The sequence below is a fragment of the Alternaria hordeiaustralica genome, assembly GCF_023758085.1.
Source record: "Alternaria hordeiaustralica strain BMP 2776 chromosome Unknown scaffold_16, whole genome shotgun sequence".
NCBI lineage: Eukaryota > Fungi > Ascomycota > Dothideomycetes > Pleosporales > Pleosporaceae > Alternaria > Alternaria hordeiaustralica.
Window position 1 is genome coordinate 376,841 of NW_026056788.1, and position 13,267 is coordinate 390,107.

The window sequence follows — 13,267 nt, forward strand, 5'->3', positions numbered from 1 at the left end:
TTCGAGCTTGAGAGAAGGGCCGCCGAACGTGTGCTCGCGTCGGCAAGCTTGCTCACGGCTCATCAGCAGCCGGTGATTGGTCTTGTGTTAAGACATTCTGGCAGGGCAATACAGCAGATGGTGACTACAGACTCCTTGGCTCAAATCGGGAGAACGACAAACGCTGCTGCTAAAGCGATATCGCATATCACAATGGTCTTCAAAAGTCATCTCAGAATGGAAAATTGGGACTTTTCGTTCATCTTCAACGAAACTGAAGATGTGCATTCGGCCGAGACACTTGCTCGTCTGGAGAGTATCATAAGCGGCATCACAGTGCGTACAAGACCCTTTCACGTATAGCAAACTGGCTATCCACATAGAACCATCGGATAACTGAGTTAAGCATATCTACTATTCACGATTTTTGACTGTGTAGAGTTGATCACGCAGGGCAGAAATGCCTTGTCGTCAGTGGTTCTGTAACTGTCTAGGTATCGAGTTTAGCTGCATCATCAGCCTTGTCTTGTACAGGGCAATCATTGTCAACCTCTGTTTGCACCTTTGCGTCTTCTTCCTCCACCGGTCTTAGTCCCGCAACAAATTCACCAAATGAATCTGGTAATACGATCCATTGAAGACTCTCGGAAGTGTTGTTCATGTCGGAGACCAATCTGCTCGCTTTTCCCTCTTCAACAATCGCCCATACAATGGAAGTTGACATGTCGGTTGCACTGTGTAGCAAAGGATTTGGTAGACGAAGTTCTCTGTACAAGAGATATTAGCGTTAGTGAAGGAGTCGGCACTTTGCTGAGGTTGGGCTTACTTGACAATTTCGTTGAAGATATCTGTACAGCCTTTAGTGCCATCAAACACTGCATCACCACGTCCGCGTGTTACGCATTTGTCCAGATAATTCGTCATTATCTCTGCAGCCTCTTGAATAGAAAGGCCATGAACTGCGACTATATTCTGGTCGATGAAGACAGCAGCTGTCTTCTTGTGGTGGGTCCTTTCATGAAACAAAAGGTTCATAGGTATGGCTCCGTTGTCGTCCCAATCCAGCCATAATGTTGATTGCATGTTTGGGTTAGTCATTGTGAAATACAAGGCGGTAAATATTTGCGTATTGATCGCGCTGCAGTGGCGTTGCAGCTTTTCTTGTGGGAAAAGAAATGCTGGTAACTCAGACTGAAGAAGTACACGGAACACAACAAGTGGTCCAGCTGACCAAATCTTCTTGAAGGCTTCTGGGTCCGATGTTTTTTGAGTATGCACCTTCAACTCCTTCATCAGAAAATTCAAGATGGCTTGGTTTGTAATATTGAGGAAGGTTGTGCTGCTGGGCCCGCCGTTGGAGAAAAGCAGGTCAATAAGCGGGGTATTGTTGAGGCTTATCTGGCCACCTACGTGGACGGTATGTGACTTCTTGAACCGACCATTGGTACGCGCAAGATCACTCGCTTTCATCCCGTGTGCGCGAAGCAGGCGTTGAATACACAAGTCGAGTGTTGCCGGTCTGCTACCCCTGAAGACGCTTGACTCGCCGAGCAGTGCGATTACGGTCTCCATGTCCTCCCACGTTTTTGTAAGTAACTTGTCTGCTGTATCAGCCCGGTTCGCACTGTGTGCTTGACGAAGAAAGTTGTAAAGATGCGCATATCCCAGTGTAAGTCCATCAGCGTTCTGTACAAGAAGCACCACCTCTCTCACGGCATGTAGTGCCACAAACAAGATTGTTCCAGCGAGGAATGGATTCATCCTGATCCAGTCGCCCTTATGGCGATCATAGAGTTCGTCTGGCTGGTAGTTTTCATCGAGACCTTTCGCTTTCCGCTCATGCTTCACGCGTGTTACCCAGATTGGATGATTACTCATCCAGACGAGGCTATCCCCCATTGTCAGGGGATCGCGGAAGAAGGATTTTAACTTTGATCGTTCCTTGTTGTCCAGAAAAAGCGCCGAACCCTTCACCACTTCATGTATGTACCCATGGCCAGAAGCGTGTGACCATGTCTCAAGATAATCAGCAAAGACTGACGCAACCTTTTTACGGTTATCTTTACGATCATGTGATGGCTCGCTGGGGTCCCGGCAATCGTCCGTAATCTGTGGATCCCGATTATGGTCGCCTTCGCTACCATCTAGTGGCTTGTCAGACCTCTGTTGATCATCCATGGCCTGTGGATTCCGTTCATGATCGCCTCCGCCATCTGATGGCTTGTCAGATTCCTGGTCATCATCTACAACTTGTAGTGTCCGTTCATAGTCATTGCGACCATCTGAGCGCTTGTTGAGTGGAACGAGAGGAACCAGACAATCCTGAACTCCTATGTACAGATCGGTGTACAACATCATTTCGATGGAGATGTTTGTTCCATACTGGTAGTCCTCCTTAGGTTCGAGATCGTCGTCGAAGCCTCGTTTCAAGTATCCATACCATTCCTGCGTAAAGTTATCCATGACAGGAGGTCGTTCCCGCACGTCTTTGACCATATAAAGAATGTCATCCATAGCGTACAAAAGAGATTGGTTCCTTAATGGAACATCTCTGCGACCATCAGAGCCACGTCGCTCCAAAAGAGACATGGCGGTAGGATACGCTTCAAGAAATTCCCAAACGCAGTTGTATGTGTGCAGACATCCATAGGTGAGCAGGCTATCCGAGGGTTTTACTACGCAGGACTGCGATCCTCCCATCATTGCACGAACTTTCGCTCGCACCTCGTCTGTTTGCCTCCTGAGCAATTTGCTGATCTCGGGACGATCAAGTAGCTTATGCCAGAAGCCCTCAGCGTCCTCTATCTCCGGGAACGAGGCCAAGAATTCGTGCACTAAGCTCTTTATCATCTGCATCGCTGCTTGTGTCGTTGCGGCTGCTGAGACAAAATCCACACCATCCTTCAAATGGTAAAGAAGCCAGATTCCTTTGACGACACCCTTGATCTCATTGTAATCTTGTAACAACATGTTCATGGCAATCATGCGATCATCCTCTCTGTTGTCGACAGTATAATTCGTCTTTGAGGTTGTTGCTGGTCTAGCAACAAATGTCGACTGGCCACCGCTTCCCGGCTCCTGGTCTGCCAGCTCTCCGATATCAAGCTTGCTGAATCTAGTGTTTAGGCCATCGATCGGGGTCTGCGTAGCGTGGTCGCTGGGCTTAGGCGTCGCTTTGCCAGTAGTGATGAACGGCTTTAGCAAATTAAGTGTGTACTCCAAAGTTCCCGTGAAAGTAGCGTGTGCTTCGTTGCTCGCAGTGAATGTATGCTGTAAATTTGGATCTACATGTTCAGTCTGATTTTCGTGCCATTTCGTCGACTTGGTGCGCTGACGGATTGCTCGAGCTGCTGCTCTGCTGGCGTAGAGTGGCACCACGAACTTCTTGGGAGGTTTCTTTGCTATGGCATCGGCGCACGTTCTCAAATCATTGATGGTGACCTTGCGCGCTTGCGGGGATTTGGGTTCAGCCGTTCGCGCTTTCCCCTTGAGTCGGCCACCAGTAGCAGAAGTTGGCGCAATGGCAGAAGGGACGAAGCCACAACGACTAGCCGTCTCGACAAGCCATGTAACAAAGATCTCGGTGTCGGCTTTATATTCTCGGTAGCTGTTAGCGATGTTGTCCGGAAGCATTTTCGGCGTGCCTGTCGGTGTGTTGAGGCACTGCGATATCGCGACTCGCACAGGTGTCTTATCGTTATCGTCACGTGCGCTAACGCCGCGCTACCCGTCAACCCCCTGCAAACATCGTCATAACTCCTCCCATGATCTTCGATCCGACATTCAGCCACATCACACAACTGCTATGACAAGCCTGCTGTTACTTCCCAACGAGCTCACACAGCATATCGCATCTTTTCTGCCCTGCTCCTCAGCCCTCAATCTTTCAAGAACCAACCGACAATTGCGAACGATCTGCAATGACAAAATAGTATACCGCAACATTGCAAAGTACAACTTAGGACAGCCCCTGCTCTCCGAACATGGCATAGAACTATCGGAAACCCATTGGGCGGAAGCCGACTCCGTCTTAGCCACAACGACCCTACAAGAGACGATCCGCATAGCATATGCAGCGGAGAGATGCATCGAAGCTCTGCTCAAGAGTGGCGACACTTGGACCTTACGCAAAGCCAAAGGAATCAATTCATATGAACTGAGTAGATGGCTACCGCATATCATGGCTTTGCACCACCCTGTAGCTGCACAGCTTAAGCCCGAAACTTTCCTGGAGCTTCAAGGCCGCTTACAGGTTCACTTCCAATCAGATGAATTCTCACCCAATCTCCTCGATGTCAACTTCATCCTCAGCTACACTATCTTGACGCAACTGCGAATGACGGGAAACGGGAAGCAAGTCAAGGCACCTTTCGACCGCTTCTTCTCCGTGAACCACATAAAGGATCCACCAATAGTGGCAAGTAACGGCGTGAGATTGGATGGAGATTCGATCAAGAGCCTTCGGCAGCGAGTGCGAGACTATGGTGCCTTCCGCAAGAGACATATGGATGGATTCGGATTGGATCAAGCTACGACTCTGCTCCCCACTTTAATCCTGGAACTGGCTGTACATGGATCAAGTTCATTGCACAAGACCGCACTCCCGTCACCTACCAAAATACCCTTTAACTCATTCATGCACTTTTTGCCGAATATCTTCGTCAAGAATCCGGCACCTACTTACGAATACGACAACGAAGATGACAACGTGCCGTTTGGCGAGTGCCACACTCAAATGCTCTCACCCGAATTCCTTTCCTCCGGGCGATGGACGGGTTACTACTCGGACCAGCGAAGGGCCTTGGGAAGAAGACGCTTCGATCCACTTATGCACAGTATACAACTTGTCGCACAGGACACAAATACACCAAAGTGGGATGTTGGCGGCTACACCACATATACGATTATCGATTCGCAGAGCCGAGGGACTGATTCTGTCGGAGATTTCTCACTGGAAGGCCGCGTGCGACACAACGATGGAGATATTTCCTTGACGAAACGATATCTTTCAAAAGACGTGTCATGTGAGTGGGAGGCTCGAATGACACCGTTTGGTATGGTGGGTGCCTGGGGCACTGGAAGAGGTCTTGATACGAGATTCGGGGGGTATTTTTGGATTTGGAAGGAGGAATGGCAAGAATTGTAATATACATGTCAGTACACATCAGATACAGGAACTTCTTAGCCGAACACGGTCATCATGCAAGCCCACACCACAAACCCGAGAAGCAAAACAACTTCGACGATATCCATTCCATTGACCAGGAGAAATGCATAATCTCCCAGAACGCTACGACACGCACACGTGTCTATCAGACCTCCATAAAAGGCGTGACACTATACCGCATCGATCTCAGTATACCTCGTTCACATCATCACCTCTACCCTGGATGCTCATACCCATGCATACCCTCCCTCCCCATAATTCCCTGAAACATTCCATCAAAAACGCCATAACCGTCCCTCACTCCAAAACTATCTCTGGCCCATCTACGACATATCCATCGCCTCGCCCGCCCCCGCCGCAGCCTCCGCCGCAGCCTTACTCCTCTCCGCCATCTTCTCCGCCAACAGATTAGCCTTCCAACTCTGAATCTCCTCCCTAAGCTCATCATTCGGAACAACATCCTCAATCTTAAGCGGCGTGCGATTAAACGGGTCATGCGGATCACTCAGCAGATGCGCCTGAATAGTACCCCTATCGACAATCTGTTTGCTGACAGGAAGTGTCACAGGATCTTCCATGAGCGACGCCAAAATGGGATCGAGGTACTGATCAGGAATCTCTCCGAGGTCAGCTTCCACCATATCAGCTTGTTCTTTAGCAGTTTTGATACGCTCAGACATGTTTTCCCACTGTGTCATTTGCTCAGGTGTTTTCAGTTTGAAGCGTTGGAGGATCTTGTAGGCTTCGTCCATGTATTCGGGGCGGTAGGAGCGGCCGTCTGTGGCGACGGCGTCGATGAAGGATTGTTTGGACTCGAGGTTGAGGTAGACGTCTGTGACTTCGGCGAGCATGTTGCGTGGGTTCCAGCCGTATTCTTCTGGGTTTTCGACTTTGAGTTGGGATTTCTTGGGGCCGACGAGGGCTTCGAGGTTGTAGTCTAGCATGTGGGCGAGGCGCACGACGACTTCCTTTTTGGTGAAGGAGTCGGCGAGGGCTTCGGTGAAGAGCTTCAACATGGCGACCGTTTCGTTGGTGAGTTGCATGTAGCTCTTGGCTTTACCCTGGGCTGACGACAGCTTTTCTTCCCTCTCTTGACGCTCCGTCTGCTCCATGTTTGCTGGGGCATTCTTGAGCTCGCGTGATAGATCGTGGATCTCCTTGAAAGCGGTGAATGACTCATCCAGGACGAATGTTACATCGTTGAGGAGCAGGTTGACGAATTGAACGAAGAAGTCCAAGTTGACGCGCGCTTCAGTCGCAAGATGCTCGCGGTACACTGGGTTCGGCCAGATGCACTTGATGACCTGGAAGATCTCGTATCGAATGTTGAACTTGTCGAAGAACTGCGTATGCGTTCCGGTGCTCTCACATTCGATGTAGAACTTCATCAGTGCGTGAAGCAAGTGCTTCATGGCGAAGTCGTGTGCAAATAGCGTGTCGCCAAGCACACCCTTCGGCTTACCGTGAATCTCCCACACTCCGTGGAACAGAATGGTGACAAGACCAGACTTTAAGTATGGGTTCTTGATGTACTCTGAGCTTCTCAGGAATGTAATGCAGATCTTGACAATTTCCTCGCACTGTGTGGTTGTGATAATATGCGGCATGTAGCGAGTGATGAACTTGAAGTTTCCAACAATGTCTTCAACGAAATATTCAGGTAGACACCTGAACTGCAGTGGTTGCTCTTCGGGGAGAGGCAGCTGCAGCTCTGACTTAGGGAAGTTGGTACCGGGCGAAGCAAGTCGTAGCAGCCACACGATGACGTATCGCATCAATTGCATAGACCGAGCTTGTGTAGTCTCATCAAGCAAGACACCTTGAATGGCCAAGATGCTACACTTGGCCTTCTCGATCTGGTCTTTCATCTTCTTGATGTGGTTGTCAAAGACGGCCAGTTGCGCCTGACTAGTCATGTACTTGGGTCGCTCGGGCTCGAGCTTAGCAAGCTCCTTCTCAAGGTACTTTACGTCCTTTTGAAGCGTACCCAACTTGGTATTGGCTGCCTCCAGACCATAGTGATGAGCAGCCACTGTCAAGAAAAAGACCTCGCTGATGAAGTTGTTGGTACCCGAGGCTTTGGTACTGTAGAACTCGTCCGATGCATTCTGGTCGGCATTGATCTTTGTTTCATCTTGGATATCAACGCGGGGTGATCGGCGAAGGTAGTCAATGTCGATGCGATCGATCTTGGAAAAGGTAGCGTCCATGAAAGGCTCACAGAGACGATCTAAAATCACTGTGACATTGACCATGAAGCCGTCTGATGATACTGTTTTCCTGTCCACTTGTATCGCACGCCTCTTGTGGTTCTTGTTGACTGTAAGCGCTAACCAGTCTAGCATCTTCTCACGAGATTCCTTGTTCTTGATGAAGGTGTTTGTAATGTCTAGCAGTTCTTCTTGGTGGGTTTGAAGTGTCATGCGGACAGCTCGTTGCGCGTTGACGATGAGTCCTTTGTCGACAGCCGCGGAGCCAGAGAAGTAGTTCATGGCTACGTCAGCCTGCATAGGAGATAGACGGAAGAAGGGCCCTAAGAAGCTATGTGTTTCGATATGTTGAGCCTCGATGTTAGCAGGCAAAAACGTCTCAGACTGTGCCAGGGCAGCTACGAGCGGCGGAAATCGGACGAATACCCGCAGGATCAACATGTGTGCCTTGTAGTCTCCATTCATAGAGACCTTGGAGAGGCGCCGGCTGACATCCACCATAGCTTCCACAAGTGTATCCTTGATGATATCGTCTTCGCCTATCCGCTGGCTCGCTTCAGTGAGGAACTCGTAGCAGATGCCGCGCTCGTCGTCAGGTCCGAGAAGTAAGCGATCAGCCAGTGCGTTCTCCGCGGGTGGGTCTTCCTGGAACATTTCTGGCATGCTAGCTGCAAAGATGCAATAGCTGAAGCACACTCGCCGGGCCTCTTTGACAACTTCGAACCGTGGACCAGTCTTATTGGCGAGGTTCTTGAGCGCTTTGGAAACGCGTTTCCAGCAACTCATCGTATATTCCAACGCATAGCCCTGGTGCTGTTCTGACGCTGCTTCCATTATGACGGAATCCAGTTGATCTGTAGTCAAGCGGATCGGCCTGCCCTGTTCCTCAAGATCGCGTCTGGCGCCTTTGGCAAAGTGTAGCTTATGTCCGTGTGCATCGTGCGTATGGCTCTCGTCCAGAGTGACCCTAAAGATGCTGCTGATTGTCCGATCCTCCCACGCTTCTATGCTCAATTCCGGCGCCTTCTGGGCGGTCTGCGGTGCGGGGCCATTGCTCGACGACTGTGCGGGCTTGATGGTGATGCGCTTCTTGGGCGGCTCGTCGGTCTTGACGCCTAATTGGGAGAAGGGATTCGCGGTCGGAGTGGGCTTCGGTGGTGGCGCCGGTGATTCAGCGGGCTTTGGGGATGAAGTGCCCGATGATGCGGCTTCGGGCGCGGTCGAGGGCGGCCGTGAAGGACCATTTGGAGTCGCAGGGCCGCCTAGCTTTGCAAGGCGCTTTGCACGGATCTGGAAGATATCCTCGTCAGCGTGTCTCTTTGACAGGCGGTCGGAAGGTGAGCTCACCTTGTCGGCGTCAGACATGGCGTCCGGCGCAGCAGCGGGTGCAGGCGCAGGTGCAGCATCAGGCATTGCGCTGTCTTGCTGCTCAGGTGTCGCGTTGTCTGGTTGGTCGGCCATGGCCTTGTCTTGGTGCTCTGGTTGCTCGGGCGGTTGGTCGGCCATGATGGCGATGTACTGGCTTCAGGCTGCAGCGAGCTTCGGTGATGGGCAGCTGAGAGAGAAGTGAGAGGGGTAGAGAGGCGGTGGGTAGATTAACGTATAAAGAGAAAGAAAGAAATAGGCCGTGGCCGTTTTGGTACAAGGACGTGGAGTGAAAGAGGCGCGAACCGTGGAGCAGTGCTGCGTCAGTGCCTGTGGTTAGGTACGGGTCCCGGAGCTTCTAGTCTGCCCCGCCACCCTAGCCTGCACCCTCGCTCGCCAACTCACGTGTACCAAAGAAGCTCGACGAAGCGCGACGAAGTAGTGCATAGTCATGGACTGTATTTCCGTCCTTATCTCCGGCTTATCTAGATCTGACAGATAGCTCCAGACGTGATCGCTGCCTTGAGCCCTGCCCAACGCGGTAGCGACTATTACCACCAATTTGGTTCATATCACCATCACTTCTCGCAGCTTCCTGCCTTCATGAACCGCAGTTTCACAATTCCCAATGCACGACATTAGATCTTGTTAAGTATCCATTTTCTAAGATCATGTATGCTTACCTTGAAATACTCTTTGTAGAATGCGACCCGGAACATGGCCACCCTTGGTGTTATATCCAAAAGGAAATCTAGAAACTATGACTTACCAGTTGGCCTGCGTTGTACTGGTACCTCTTTATGATCACTGCTGGCCGAGCCGAGCATTGGCATGTCTGTGTTGGAAGGCCCCTTGATGGATACACGATCTCTATAGTCGACAAAGCAACCCGTGCGACATACTTACCTACACACATGGCTTAGAAGCAACTCCAATCTGTCATGTAATCCTCGGCCTTGTCTTCCGTATCCGCCTGTTTCCATACATCTTCTTCACCTGCGACGCCGTTTTCATCAACGTGCCAATTTCCCTTCTCAACCAGTTCACACCAGTTGACTAGGACAGCGGCCAACGGTGTGCCATGTGTGGGTAGAAATGGGGTACACGCCCCATGCCGATACAAAGCATCTTGACCTTGGTCGCTCGGCTTCACGATAGTTCCATGGTTCTTGCGCACGTGGCCATTAGCTCCGATGGGGAAAGGCAGGAGTAGAGAAATTGAGTGTGTGTGCGTGCCATCGGGGGTCAGATACAGACCGGCGCGGTTATCAAGGGTGTGGGCATGTCCCCGTCTATCCTTCCACCGGTCACGATCAGACTCGAGAACGAGTTGGAGGCCTTGTGTCCGCCACGGGAACAAGAGAAATTTGGGTATATAGCTCATTTCATAGTCCGGAGTGGTGATGGAAGCGTCGGGGTGTAGCTCCTGTAATTTGGCACCTACACGGTGAACGAAGGCTTCGGTCGGAATGTCCAGTTGCGGAGCGATGGAAGTAAAGGTCGGCTTCTTCGCCCGAGAAAGGAATGCGCGTGCGAAAGACGGGATAGCCGGATATTTCTCCAAGATCTCAGATGATACCAAAACAGCGTCCACTTCTTCTTGCTTCTCCTCCTGGTGTGCTCCCGGGTCGTCATCTTTCCCTTGTCCCGGTAGGCGTTTAGTGATCGCGTCCACCAAACTATGCCACGCCTCCAGCGCGCCCTCCAGCTCAAGGCCAGTCCACTCGAGTATCCTCCATCCCTGCGTAGTAAGTTCATCTCCCAGGTATTCTGCATCGATGACGAATTTCCCCGACTCAACGCAGTCCCAGTAAATTTCCAGCGCATGCTGAAGATCGTCCCAATAGAGGTCTTCAGGTTCGGAATACGGAGAGGCCATGTAGCCCACTTGCTGCGTCGATAGGCTGTACAAAAGACCCCCTGCATCATATGCAGGTCCTGTGTAAAGCAGGATGTAATCCTCGCGTTCCTCGATGATGCCAAGCCACATATCGGGGATCATATGGTTAGGCGAAGGGACACCGACGAGCAAGGGATTAAAGGCCAGATGTTGATGTTGTTCGGGCACGACGATGTCGATGCCTGATAGGAAGGCTGTGAGGTCATCGTCGAATTCTTCCTCGATATCTAGGGGCAAGGGAACGGGTGAGGAAGGATCTAGTGAGTGCGCGCTGAACCAGCTGCGTTGAATCTGGGGTTGGCGGTCGGGTGGAAGGTGCGAGCAAGCGTGGGCGACGATGCGGTTGTGTAGATCTATGCACTTGTCAACCCCAAAGCCCATGGTGAACGTCGAGTCGTAAAGGTGTGTTGTGGGCGGGGTTTGTTGGTGTACACGTGTTGGTGAGTTAAGGTAGCCGGAAGGCACGGTTAGGAAGCGCCCCATTCAAGAGAAGATCTGACTCGGCAACACCCACCTAAAGCTGTTGATCTAGAGGTCTACATTGCCTTCGGATCTCGGAAACATTTTGCTCTACACCAATGTAGTCTGCAGCAGGCCTGTCTAGTCTCCTCCGTGTGTGAGTTGGAGGCGTCTTGGACACATTGAGGAACACAGGAAACAGCAGGAGCAGGAACAGGAACAAGATGATGGCCTAGAACGCAGACGAAGAAGGCGTATGGATCCACGCACTAGGTCGACCCTGCCGTTCGACAGTGGTTCCTGCCTGTGGGAGACTGGTCGCGCTTGCCAGAGCACGCGCACGCAGAACAAGCTGGGGAAAGGGCAGGCGAGCTGTCAGGTCCAATCTGAAACCCTTGTCACGACCAAGACCTTGCCGGGGCAACCAGCAACACACGACCGTAACAACTGGTGCAAGGCGATTGCAGTCGCAGAACAGCCGTCTTGTGCATGAGAACAGGGCTTCCGTGTTATTGGCCGTGCTGGACATGTCAAACCGCACCGGGGGACAAGCTGCTGCCATGTGACGGCTCCGGGGCGTGTGCATGGGTAGTCTACCTTGTCGGTTAGGGCAAGGCGCTTGATGCAGATAGCTAATCGCCTTCTCCTCTTCTCTCGGCCAACCTACAGTACACGCCATCGCGACGACGCTTCACAAACCCTCTACGTGATAATCAACTGAGCAGCTGTCCAGGTACGTCACGCTCGCTCTCATTTCGCTCCCGCTAGGCCGCAATCGCCGAAGCGCTGCGTGGCGCAAGCAGCACTCAGCCGCAGTTGTTGCAGCACGACCCCCGTTGCGGCCATGGTGCCTAGAGCCATAACACCCTGAAGCCGCTGTTCTCCAACTTCAATCACCGCCAGTCCAGCTCTCCATCCACATACTCACCACCTCCCTCACAGATCTTGCTGCCCCCACCGCCGCCTCAATAACCCATCCCCCACGACACCATGGCCGAGATTCGACGAAAGCTCGTTATTGTCGGTGACGGCGCCTGTGGAAAGACCTGTCTGCTCATGTACGTCCTCGCCCTCGCCATCTATGGCCCACGCCCCATACTACCACACAACGAAAGCTAACGGTGCCGTCTCAGCGTCTTCTCCAAGGGCACCTTCCCCGAGGTCAGTACTCGCCGCCCGCCTCGCCTGCATCCCTGAGCCGCGTCAGCCTAGCTGTTCCGCCTGCACTCGCAGCCATCGCAGCCTGCACTCCCTCCCAACGCACCCACTAACGTGCCCGCCTGCAGGTCTACGTCCCCACCGTTTTCGAGAACTACGTCGCCGATGTCGAGGTCGACGGCAAGCACGTCGAGCTCGCCCTCTGGGATACCGCCGGCCAGGAAGATTACGACCGTCTGCGCCCTCTCTCCTACCCCGACTCGCACGTTATCCTGATTTGCTTCGCCATCGATTCGCCCGATTCGCTTGACAACGTCCAGGAGAAGGTACGGCAAATGCCTCACACGCGTACAAGCAGCCGCTGACACACAACAGTGGATCTCCGAGGTTCTGCACTTCTGCCAGGGCCTTCCCATCATCCTCGTTGGATGTAAGAAGGATCTGCGCTTCGACCAGAAGACGATTGAGGAGCTACACAAGACCTCGCAGAAGCCCGTGACACCCGAGCAGGTTAGTAGCCACACTCCACCCACCCATCTCCCACTAACACACCCAGGCCGAGGATGTGCGCAAGAAGATCGGTGCCCAGAAGTACCTCGAGTGCTCAGCCAAGACGAACGAGGGCGTCCGAGAAGTATTCGAGCACGCCACCCGGGCTGCCCTGTTGACCCGGAAAGAGAAGAAGACCAAGAAGTGCTTGATCTTGTAAGCCTGGACAAGACTTTGTGACGATATAGGTCGAGAGCCGCCGCAACCGCGCGATGTTGAGCCTGGACAAGAGCAACACGGTGGCGGCTATCGGGTGTCTAATTAGTGGTCTACTTGAGAAGGAGGGCAACATGTCATGGGCCGGTAGGGGTAGCAGACAAGCCGACTCCTTCCAGTCTGCTTGCAGTCTCATCTCTGACGGCACCTATACGAGGCGTTACTGTGCTGGATCTTTTGTGTGTTTGGACCGTACATCATCTTGGGGTAGTTCATGATGGGGTTATCTTCTCAGAAAGCGTGTGGATCGAGATTGAGCAAATG

At 52.2% G+C, this 13,267-nt stretch overlaps 4 protein-coding genes across 4 annotated transcripts; 1 reads left to right on the top strand and 3 right to left on the bottom strand.

The window, feature by feature from the left end:
- Nucleotides 1-801: 801 nt before the first annotated feature.
- J4E84_007411 (uncharacterized protein) lies at nt 802-3,612 on the bottom strand (the record flags this gene model as incomplete). The annotated part of the gene is made up of 1 exon (XM_049389995.1): nt 802-3,612. The coding sequence occupies one exon, from the start codon at nt 3,610-3,612 to the stop codon at nt 802-804; it is 2,811 nt and encodes a 936-aa protein (XP_049242295.1).
- A 1,857-nt stretch (nt 3,613-5,469) lies between these two features.
- Nucleotides 5,470-8,862, bottom strand: J4E84_007412 (uncharacterized protein; the record flags this gene model as incomplete). Its single annotated transcript, XM_049389996.1, has 2 exons — nt 5,470-8,646; nt 8,704-8,862. 2 exons carry the CDS (start codon nt 8,860-8,862, stop codon nt 5,470-5,472), a joined length of 3,336 nt encoding a protein of 1,111 aa, XP_049242296.1.
- Nucleotides 8,863-9,640: 778 nt separating this feature from the next.
- Nucleotides 9,641-11,002, bottom strand: J4E84_007413 (uncharacterized protein; the record flags this gene model as incomplete). Its single annotated transcript, XM_049389997.1, has 1 exon — nt 9,641-11,002. The coding sequence occupies one exon, from the start codon at nt 11,000-11,002 to the stop codon at nt 9,641-9,643; it is 1,362 nt and encodes a 453-aa protein (XP_049242297.1).
- Nucleotides 11,003-12,070: 1,068 nt separating this feature from the next.
- J4E84_007414 (uncharacterized protein) lies at nt 12,071-12,947 on the top strand (the record flags this gene model as incomplete). Its single annotated transcript, XM_049389998.1, has 5 exons — nt 12,071-12,138; nt 12,214-12,241; nt 12,367-12,564; nt 12,614-12,748; nt 12,795-12,947. The coding sequence occupies 5 exons, from the start codon at nt 12,071-12,073 to the stop codon at nt 12,945-12,947; spliced, it is 582 nt and encodes a 193-aa protein (XP_049242298.1).
- Between the last annotated feature and the right edge of the window lie 320 nt (nt 12,948-13,267).